Source organism: Guillardia theta, assembly GCF_000315625.1.
Source record: "Guillardia theta CCMP2712 unplaced genomic scaffold GUITHscaffold_122, whole genome shotgun sequence".
NCBI classification, from domain to species: Eukaryota; class Cryptophyceae; order Pyrenomonadales; family Geminigeraceae; genus Guillardia; species Guillardia theta.
Window position 1 is genome coordinate 195,113 of NW_005434552.1, and position 10,587 is coordinate 205,699.

The 10,587-nt window shown below is 54.6% G+C and overlaps 2 protein-coding genes across 2 annotated transcripts; one reads left to right on the top strand and one right to left on the bottom strand.

Moving 5' to 3' along the window:
- Positions 1-2,374: 2,374 nt before the first annotated feature.
- On the bottom strand, positions 2,375-3,317 carry GUITHDRAFT_146331 (hypothetical protein; the record flags this gene model as incomplete). Its single annotated transcript, XM_005822622.1, has 2 exons — positions 2,375-2,464; positions 2,571-3,317. The coding sequence occupies 2 exons, from the start codon at positions 3,315-3,317 to the stop codon at positions 2,375-2,377; spliced, it is 837 nt and encodes a 278-aa protein (XP_005822679.1).
- A 3,251-nt stretch (positions 3,318-6,568) lies between these two features.
- On the top strand, positions 6,569-10,195 carry GUITHDRAFT_79555 (hypothetical protein; the record flags this gene model as incomplete). The annotated part of the gene is made up of 3 exons (XM_005822623.1): positions 6,569-6,760; positions 6,977-8,311; positions 8,624-10,195. 3 exons carry the CDS (start codon positions 6,569-6,571, stop codon positions 10,193-10,195), a joined length of 3,099 nt encoding a protein of 1,032 aa, XP_005822680.1.
- Between the last annotated feature and the right edge of the window lie 392 nt (positions 10,196-10,587).

Sequence of the window (10,587 nt, forward strand, 5' to 3'; positions counted from 1 at the left end):
TTTGAAGAATAAAGATTTGATCGGGAGCAGCAGCAGCACCACCAGGAGAAGATGGTGGGTATCGAGGAGGGAAACGAGAAAGAGGAGAAGAGCGATCACAAGGGCCAGAAGAAGCTGAATCAGCAGTGGTCGTGGAGGAGGAGGAGGAGGAGGAGGAGATTACCTGTAGTAGGGCGAACAGATCAATCTCCCGCATGGACTCATGGAAGCGTCGACGAAGATATCGCGGGATTGGCTGAAAGAAGCGATGAGAGAGAGGATGGAAGGGGAGAAAGGTTGATCCGTGTTGGAAGGAAGAGGAAGCAGGGGAATCAAATTAAGATTGACAGGGAGGAGTAAGGAGGAGAGATAGGAGCGGAGTCGGACCAAGACAAGTAGGAGGAGGAGGAGGAGGAGGAGGAGGAGGAGGAGGAGGAGCAGCAGCAGCAGCAGCAGCAGCAGCAGCAGCAGGAGAAGGAGAAGCAAGTAAGGAGAGGGAGAGGAGGAGGAGGAGGAGGAGGAGGAGGACATCAGTCTGTCACAGAGACCTGTCTTCACAGATTCCGACGAGTCTCTTTGGAAAGATCTGAAATAAGATCAGCGAATCGAAGACATTACAAGTATGCATCGATATGAAACCCTAACGAAGATATGGAATGTTATCTCGTCATCTTCATCATGGTACATCTTGCAATCATTGTCTTCATCATCGTGAAATTCACATCTTGAATACGATTATGAGCATCATCGCCAGAGTGCAATCACCAACAGCATACTCAAACATACATCTTGACAAGTTGTCATGAGTATAAGTTTACCTGCCATGCCTTGTATGCATGTACCACATGTATTTCTCCTTTCTTGCGTTTGCGCGAAGAATTTCCTGGTGAAAGAATCATTCGTAAACCATGCTGAAATGAATAGGCGAGGCAGAAGGAACATCTTTTAAAATCAAAGATGGAGAAAGGAAATAAAGAAGCAGAGAAAGGAAGAGAGAAGTAGAGAAGAGAAGAGACGAGAAGAGAAGAGAAGAGACGAGAAGAGACGAGAAGAGACGAGAAGATGGGAGGGGAGCGGAGAGGAGAGGAGAGGAGAGCAAAAGAGAAGAGAAGAGAAGAGAAGAGAAGAGAGGGGAAGAGAAGAGAAGAGCGAAGAAGAGGAAAAGAAGAGCGGAGAGCAAAAGGTGAGAGTGGAAGGAGACAGGGTGTAAAAGGACGACAAGTGAGGAGAGGATAAAATCAGAGATATCAGAGGCCAACCCACCGAGACTAGTTTCCGTCTGGTCAGGTATCGAGTCTCTTCGATGTATCCATTCCCTCTGTTGTTGACAAACATGATCAGAAAAAGTAGACGGAACAACATAATGATAAAATGTGATGATAGTTGTAAAGCTGCCTGTGACGGTGAATAGAAATGCAGAGCTCATCAAAATACAAATGAGATCATCAGCAAAATCGACAACGGCAGCAACAGCAACATCAAAAACAGCACTATAGTCATCATATCCACCTTTGTCTTCATGATCATGAGTTATCATTCTATCAGCACCATCATACCACAAACACCAGGAGCAACAGGAGCAGCAGCAACGGGAGCAGCAGCAGCAGCAGCAGCAGCAGCAGCATTACTATCAACCGTACCATCTGATCAGAAACAAAATCATTTTGTCCCCCGGATAAGCGATAAACGCAGAGTTGATCCATGAACTCTCCATTAATGAAGCTGAAAGAATTCCTAGACATGAAAGTTTTCAACAACCAAAGCCATGCAGCTCTTGGCTGCTGCCACCCGTACTTACCAACCCCTCCCCCTCCCTATCCCCCTCTTTTTCTTTTCTCCCCTCGCTTCTTTGACCTCCATCATTGTGACCTCGACCTCTTCCCTCCTCATCCTTCATCCCACTTTCTTGCATCTCCCTAGGGACTTTCTCCTCCTCCTCCTCCTCCTCGTACCTTCGAGCAAGCAGCAGCGACTCGTTCGGACGGTTCCTGGGGCCGGTAAGGACGGAGAGGGTGAAGCCAGGACGAGGCTCGTGGAGGAGCTCAAGTCTATTCCTCTTGCGAAGGCAGGAAGGAGGAATGATACAATAGTCTCTCCTCCGGCAGAAATTGTTGTGGTTCTTGTACAACTTCTTCATCTGAAGGATCCTACTGATGGCTGTTTGCTCGACGAGCATCGTTGTTGCAGATGTCTTACTATGCATATCCAACAATGCTTGTGAGAAATCGACGTCGTTGATGATGATTGTACTCCCGCTGGGTAGGAAATGTCAGAGAGCAAACCATCTCTATCATCTCTATCATCATCATATCCATTATGTCCATCATCATATCCATCATAATCATCATCATCATCTCCATCATCTGTTTAATTGTGATTCGTCGTCATTTCCCCCTCACCCTTCATCGCAGAAAGAGACTATCAGCCTCTCCCCATTCACATCTCTTGACAGCGCCATCCGACAAAGTTTCTTGTGCTTGAGAATCTGAAAACCAATCATCAACTCTCAGAATTATCTCTCCTCCACTCCTCTCTTCCATCCCCTGTTTTCTCTCCCCCCTCCTCTCTCTCCTTCTCCTCTCCTCTCTCACCACATTGTTCCTCCACCCCGTCGCAACCTTCGAGCTTCCATCCTCATTGATATCCCATATCCTCACTGTCCCATCTAGACCCGAGGACAGAAATTCGCTTCTGCTCAACGGCTCGATGTTCTTCACCCAACCTCCATGTCCCACGAACTTCTGAACCAGCGCTGAGCTCCTTCTTCCTCCCCTTTCCCCTTCTCCTCCTCCTCCTTCACCTGACCTCCCACAGCCACTCGACTCAAGCCTTCGCATGTCCCACTGCTGTACCGTCTTGTCGTCAGAGGCTGTCAGGAGGGTATAGCCGTCCATGAATTTAAAGTTGTTGACAGGCCCGCTGTGTCCATGCAAGATGGATACGACGCGACATCGCGCCCCTCCTCCTCCGTCTCCTCCTCCTCCCCCTCCTCCCCCTCCTCCCTGTCGTGGATCAAGAAGGCGGATCGTGCTGTCCTCCATGCACCCCACCAGCATGTTCCCCGTGAGGTCGAATCCCACGCAGAAGCATCCTTTCTCCTCCGAGTAGCCAGCCGTCTCATCCTCGTACCTCAGCGCTCTCGTCCTCACTCCCTCCCACATGCTCGTAGCTGGCAGTTGGGGGAACCGGCTGGTAGTCGCGAGGAACTCCCTTGCCCTTAGCTGCTTCATGACCGAGCCATCTCCTCCTCTGCCTCCATCGCCCCTCCTTCGGAGCATCTCCCCTTCCCCTCTGCGTTCAGGAGACCGTAGCACGCTGCTGCAAGTGGCCGCTGCCATTGGGTGTGGGCGGGAGCAACATCATTAACACAAGATGTTGCTCTGCTGTACGAAAGCATGAGCAGCAGCGAGGGCAAACAACTTCCAGCCCTCTAGCGCACCTCGTCTTCAGTCGAGGTTGAGAACATTATGCGGTAGAGATGCTTGTCTGATGCCATAGAAGGTGAAAGGAATGAGACGACCTAGAGAGGTCGAAATCATACATGATGCTTCATGACGATCAGGTTATCTCCCTCCCCACCTAACCCCAAGGGTCTCACCCATCCTTCCCTCCTCTATAACAACTTGAAGTCTTTATACCAACCTTCTACCTGCTCTGTCTCCTCCTCCTCCTCCCCCTCCTCCTCCACCTCCTCTCCCTCTACCTTTCCCTCTCTTTTATTGCGGCCATTGCGCTGCATGTTCGGAACTCATACAGCACACCTCATAAAGTTCCCGGCCCTCATACCGCACGCTTATCAACCGGGAAAAAAAAATTCAATTTCGGTTGGTGACTTCCCTTGTGCTCTGCCGCTGCTGGTGTGGTGGGTAAGAAGATATTGCTGTCTTTTTACTTACACTATGTCTGAATCTGAGGTGAACTTGCTCAACCTGTCTACCTCTGCCAGGAGGCCGCCGTTGCAGAGGGTGACGATGCAATGCTGAGAGGGAGTCAGGGAGGGAGAGGGGGGAGGAGAAGGGAGAGGAGAGAGAGAGAGGATCGAGAGGTGAAGGAGAAGAAGCAGAACTGAGAGGGAGGGAGAGGGTGAGAGGAGGGGAGAAGTAGAGGAGAGGGGGGAAGGGAGATCAGAGAAGAACAGCTAAGAACTCGGAACAGCTAAGGGGGACGAAATATGGTGAAAGGAGGGGAGAAGAGGGGGGGGCATAGAGGAGAGGAAGGGAGATCAGAGAAGGAGAGCAAGAGAGGGCAGAGGGAGAAAGGAAATAGAGAGACGAAGGTGGAAAAAACAGAATGAAAGAGAAAAGGAATTAGGAGATGCGAGAAAGCGAAGAGAAGAGAAGGACCTAGTACGCCCGTGTCAAGCAACGGACATGTACTCATTAAAGCGATGAGCTTGTTTGGCTGCTGCTCGTCAAAGGTCAGGCCGGACGAGAGCGAAGAGGACGCGTACTTGTCGCTGAAGCGAAGCTTCGAGGATGCGACAAAGACGATCTCTGAGCTCAGGGCGGAGCTCCAGGAGGCCAAGGATTGTCTGGCGAGGCAGAAGGACATCAAGCAGCAGCTGTCAAGCTTTGCATGCCCGACGCCTGAGGCGTCAGAGCATTCAGAGCAGGAGGGGAAGACTCAGGATCAAGCCGTGCCATGGCGCCTCCCGGAGGAGATCCGACGTATGCTTGGGGAGCTCTTGGAGGCCTCCGACGACTCTCAGCGATGGATGCTGCTCCTCAATGACCTCATCGTCTCTCTGGGCGTCGACGTGTCGGGGCTCATACAGCCCGCCGGTCCCGACAGGCTCTCGCACGAGGAGTACGAGAGGCGAGTGGCAAGAGAGTGGGAGGTGGCGCGCAAGGCCAGGAGCCTGGAGGAGCTGGAGGTGCTTCGGGTCATGGCGGAGAGCATCCCCGGCGGGAGCGAGGCGAGTCCTCTTGCGGGGCTGCAGGGGATGACGGCGAGCGCTCTATCGGCTCTATGGCAGACGGCGATAGCGAGGAGGCTAGAGGAGGAGCCGAGCAGGCTGGCGAGGAAACAGGGGCAGTCGCGCCTGGACAACAACAAGTTTGCGGAGGAGGCGTCAGACGCTACAGGCAGCGGGGAGGTACCGGAGGCCGTGTACGGGCAGATTGGCGAGTACTTCGGGGGGCTGATGGAGCGGATCGGGCTACCTCAGACGGAGCTGATGAAGGGGATAAAGGAGGAGCACTGCCGGGACAAGGACGCGGAGGAAGCGTTCACGACGAGCAACTACAACATCACGACGACAGCCAAGGAGGAGTGGCTCAACGTCACAGACCCAGAGAGGAGGCGGAGGCTGTCGGAGGGGGGGCGGCTGATCCGAGGGATGGAGGAGCTGAAGGCGCACGAGACAGCAATCAAGGCGGGGCTACGAGCAGAGGAGCTGATCGCGCTGCAGCTCTACACAGGTGAGAGGGGGCAAGAAACAGAGGAGAAGTCCAAGGCAGGATAGGGAGGAGACAAGAGGAAGGGGGGGGGCGAGGACCAGGGGGAGGAGGCGAGGAGGACAGGGAGGAGGCGAGGAGGAGGCATGTTCGGTAGCTGACGGGAGGTTTGCGGGGTACCAGGGCCGATGTTCTGCAAGTACAACCTGGCGCTCCGAGGCCCCGACAAGGTCGCTAACAGGTACACGACGACCATCCACTGCATCGTCAGCGGCATCGTGAAGCTGTCTCGTCACTCGAGCCTGCCCAAGGGACGGCGAGTGTGGAGGGGCCTAAGCGGGCGGAGGCTGCCGGAGAGGTTCCTGCTGGAGAACGAGCTCGGGGTGTCCGGAGGGGTCGAGTACGGGCTGCTGAGCACGACAACAGACGTCAATACGGCGATCCAGTACATGGGGAAGGGGAGAGAGCCGATCGTGTTCGAGATCAGCTGCGGGGCGATCGACCGGGGGGCGAGCTTGGCGTTCTTGTCTCAATATCCGGGGGAGGAGGAGATGTTGTATCCGCCGCTGTCGTACCTGGAGGTGGTGAAGACGCCGCGGTACATAGAGGTAGAGGGGAGGTGGGTGAAGTCGCTGGAGCTGAGAATCAACGCCAACACGATGAGCTTGACGATCGAGGACATGCTGGGAAAGAGGAAGCAGCTGTACGTCGGGCTGATGGAGAATATCGTAAGGGAGGTAGAGCGAGACGTGAGGGGTTGGGAGCCGAGGATCCAGGAGCGGCTGGTGACTGCGACCGGTGACCATGTACATTGGAAGCACGAGGAGCTCGTGAGATCTATATTGGAAGAGTGCAGGAAGCTGGTGGAGGCGAGCAGAGCACGGCCGGCGGAGTGGTACAACGAGGACTCGAGATACAAGGAGGCGATCGAACTGTCAAACACGATGAAGGACATGGCAATGAATAAGCTCAGGCACTGGATCGAAGACACTCGAGGGGACTGGCAGTGCGAAGTCCTCGCGAGAGAGTCGATGAAGTCAGTGTACTGGAAGACGATGGGAGGTCTAATGCACCAGACCTACTCGCTGACAGGAGGGGAGGAGGGCGCCGGACAAGACGTGTGCAAGAGACTGTGCGGGATGTACGGGGTGTCGAGCTCAAAGAACGAGGAGCAGAGGGGGCCGGCGACAGTGATGGCGGTGGTACGGGGGCAGGGCGAGCTGATTCCGCTACTCAAGGCAGCAGGATGCGACATGAACGAGCGGGGGGAGGACGGGAGGGCCGGTCTGCATGTAGGAGCGACACTGGGGAGGGCGGGGAGCGTGAGGGAGCTGATAGAGGCAGGGGCAGACGTAGAGGCGAAGGACTGGGAGGGAAAGACATGCGTGCACTGGGCGGCAGAGTACGGGCATGTGGAGGTACTGAAGCTGCTGGGAGAGAAGTGCGGAGAGGAGAAGCTGAGAGATCTTGCGAGGGTAAAGGACAATATGGGCAGACTATGTAGTCACTTGGCGAGCTACGAGGGGCACGTAGAGGTAGTGAAGTACCTTGCGGAGACATGCGGGAAGGAACTGCTGTGGGAGCCAAACAATACAAGTCAGACATGCGCACTGCTTGCGAGCGAGGGAGGGCACCTCGAGCTTCTTGTGTACCTTGTGAGGACATGCGGTGAGGAGCTGCTGAGAGCCAAGGACGATGATGGCACGACATGCGCGCTCGCGGCGAGTGAAGGAGGACACCTCAAGGTTGTCAAGTTTCTTGCTGAGACATGCGGAGAGGAGGTGCTGAGAGAGAAGCGAAATGACGGCCAGACGTTCGCGCTGCGTGCAAGCCTTGGAGGGCACGTGGAAGTGCTCAAGTACCAAGTGGAGACGTGCGGGGAGCAGGTGCTGAGAGACAAGGACATCAAGGGCCGAACATGCGCACTGCAGGCCAGCCAGGGGGGGCACGTGGAGGTGCTCAAGTATCTCACTGAGAGGTACGAGGAGAAGGTGCTGAGGGAGCAGGACAACGCTGGCTCATCATGTGTGCATTACGCAAGCCAGGGTGATCGTGTTGATGTGCTGGTATACCTTGCAGAGACATGCGGGAAGGAGGTGCTGAGAGCGAGGACGAAGGACGGCTCGACCTGTGCGCTAGCGGCAAGCGTTGTAGGTCACATCAATGTACTGAAGTACCTTGCGAAGACATGTGGAGAGGAGGTGCTCAAAGAGAAGAACAACGACGGTGAGACGTGCTCGCAGCTGGCAAGCAGAGCAGGACACCTGAAGGTACTGAGGTACCTTGCTGAGACAGGCGGGGAGGAGGTACTGCGAGTCAGGGACAGTATAGGCAAGACATGCGCGCATAAGGCGAGCGAGAAAGGACATATCGAGGTTCTGAAGTACTTTGTGAAGACCTTCGGAGAGGAGGTGCTGAGAGAAAAGGACAAGGATGGCAGAACTTGCGCACTTTATGCAAGCGCTGTAGGACAGGTAGAGGTACTGGGGTACCTTGCGGAGACATGCGGGGAGGAGCTGATGACCGAGAAAGACAACCAAGATGTGACATGTGCACACATCGCAAGCCAAGAAGGACACGTTGAAGTCCTGAGGTACCTTGCCGAGACTTTCGGAGAGGAGCTGCTGAGAGCAAAGAAAAATGACGACGCGACATGCGCGCATGTGGCAAGCTTGGGAGGTCGAGTGGAAGTGCTTATGTATCTTGCGCAAAGATGCGGGGAGGGGATGCTCAGGGACAAGGACAAGGCCGGTAGGACATGCACGCATTACGCTTGCCAAGAAGGGCATCTAAAGGTACTGAGGTACATCGCGGGGACATGCGGGAAGGAGCTGCTGCAAGAGAGGGACAAGGAGGGTATGACATGCGCTCATAGGGCTAGCGGGGGAGGGCATGTGGAGGTACTGAAGTATCTTGCTGAGACATGCGGGGAGGAGGTGATGAGAGAAAAGACTATCAACGGAATGACATGTGCGCATATCGCATGTCAGGGAGGGCACTTAGCGGTACTTGTGTACATCACGGAGACATGCGGGGAGGACGCGCTGAGAGAGGAGAGCGGCGTTGGTACGACATGCGCACACATCGCGAGCGCTGCTGGACATCTTGAAGTTTTGATGTATTGCGGAGAAACATGCGAGGAAGAGTTGCAGAGACAAATATCAACCGTCGGCATGACATGCGCGCATATCGTGAGCGCTTTAGGGCACGTGGAGCCACTGAAGTACCTCGCGGAGAAATGCGGAGAGAAGCTGCTGAGAGAGAAGAGCAGGGATGGTATGACATGCGCGCATATCGCAACCATGGGAGGGCATGTGGAGGTATTGAGGTACCTTGCGAAGACATGCGGGGAGGAGCTTCTGAGAGAGAAGAACGATGATGGTAAGACATGTGCGCATATCGCAACCCAGCAAGGGCACCTGGAAACACTGGCATACCTCACAGAGACCTGCGGGAAGGACGTGTTGCGAGACAAGAACAATGATGGCCTGACATGCGCGCACATGGCATGCCAGAAAGAACATGTAGAGGTACTGATGTACCTTGTCGAGACATGCGGGGAGGAGCTGCTGAGAGAAAAGAGCGATGGCGGACGGACGTGCGCACATTGGGCTGGCTCTGTAGGGGGTGTGGAGGTACTGATGTACCTTGTTGAGACATGCGGGGAGGAGCTGCTGAGGGAAAGGGATACTGAAGGCCTGACCTGCGCCCATTTTGCGTCCATCGTAGGACACGTGGAAGTACTGAGGTACCTTGCGGAAAAATGCCGGAAAGATCTTCTACGAGCAACAGATTTTATCAGCAGGACATGCGCACACGCAGCAAGCGCGGGAGGTCATGTGGAGGTACTGAAGTACCTGGTGGAGACATGCGGGAAGGAGCTGCTGAGTGAGAAGAAGCGTGACGGATGGACATGCGCGCATATCGCATGCCAGGAAGGGTATATGGAGGTACTGAAGTACCTCGCCGAGACATGCGGGAAGAAGCTTCTGAGAGCTAAGACCGATGACGGCCTGACGTGCGCGCATATCGCCAGCGCTCAAGGGCGTCTGGAGGTTCTGAAGTACCTTGCTGAGACATGCGGGAAGGAGCTGCTGAGAGAGCCCGATGTTCGCTTGAGGACATGTGCTCATTTTGCGTGCAATGAAGGGCACCTTGAGGTAGTGAGGTACCTCGCGGAGACATGCGGGAAGGAGCTGCTCGGAGATAAGGACAAGGATGGCTGGACATGCGCGCACGCGGCAAGCTTGGGAGGGCATGTAGACGTTCTGGTGTTGATCGCGAAGACATATGGGGAGAAGATCCTAAGAGACAAAGGAAATGATGGTGCGACATGCGCGCATGCGGCAAGCCAGGAAGGGCACATGCAGGTACTGATGTACATTGTGGAGACATGCGGGAAAGAGGCGCTCAGAGACAAGAAGGATGGTCAAGTGACATGCGAACATGTGGCGTGCGCTGTAGGGCACTTGGCAGTGCTGAGGTACCTTGCGGAGACATGCGGGAAGGAGGTGATGAGAGAAAAGACTATCAACGGAATGACATGCGCGCATATTGCAAGTCAGGGAGGGCATGTGGAGGTACTGAAGTATCTTGCTGAGACATGCGGGGAGGAGGTGATGAGAGAGAAGAAGAACGACGGAATGACATGCGCCGATTACGCAAGTCAGGGAGGGCATGTGGAGGTACTGAGGTACCTCGCGGAGACATGCGGGAAGGAACTGCTGACAGAAGAACATGATGACGGTGGGACGTTTTTGTCTATCACTGGAGAGCAAGACATCAGAGCCTTTTGTGAAGGTTTGGGGTGGAGTAGTTGAGTGACTGAGACTAAGTGAGAGGAATACATTACAACTCTTACCTTGAGAGGAATACATTACAACTCTTACCTTGAGAGGAATACATCACAACTCTTACACACCCTGATCAAGCTACTGTAAGCTCAATCCTTGTCGGGTCAACTGCAGCAGTTTGAACCCTTCGGCTCCTCCTGCCTCTTGTCTCTCCATGTATGCCATACTTTATCCCTTGATTCCTCTTCCCTCCTGCTGCTGCTGCTGCTGCTGCTGCTGCTGCTGCTGCTGCTACTACTACTACCTCCTCCTCCTCCTCCTCCTCCTCCTCCATCACCTCATCCTCCTCTCGTTGCCCGGCCTTGACTTCCCCTTCCCCTCTTCTGTCAATCAAAAGTGGGGTTGGGGGGCAAAAATCT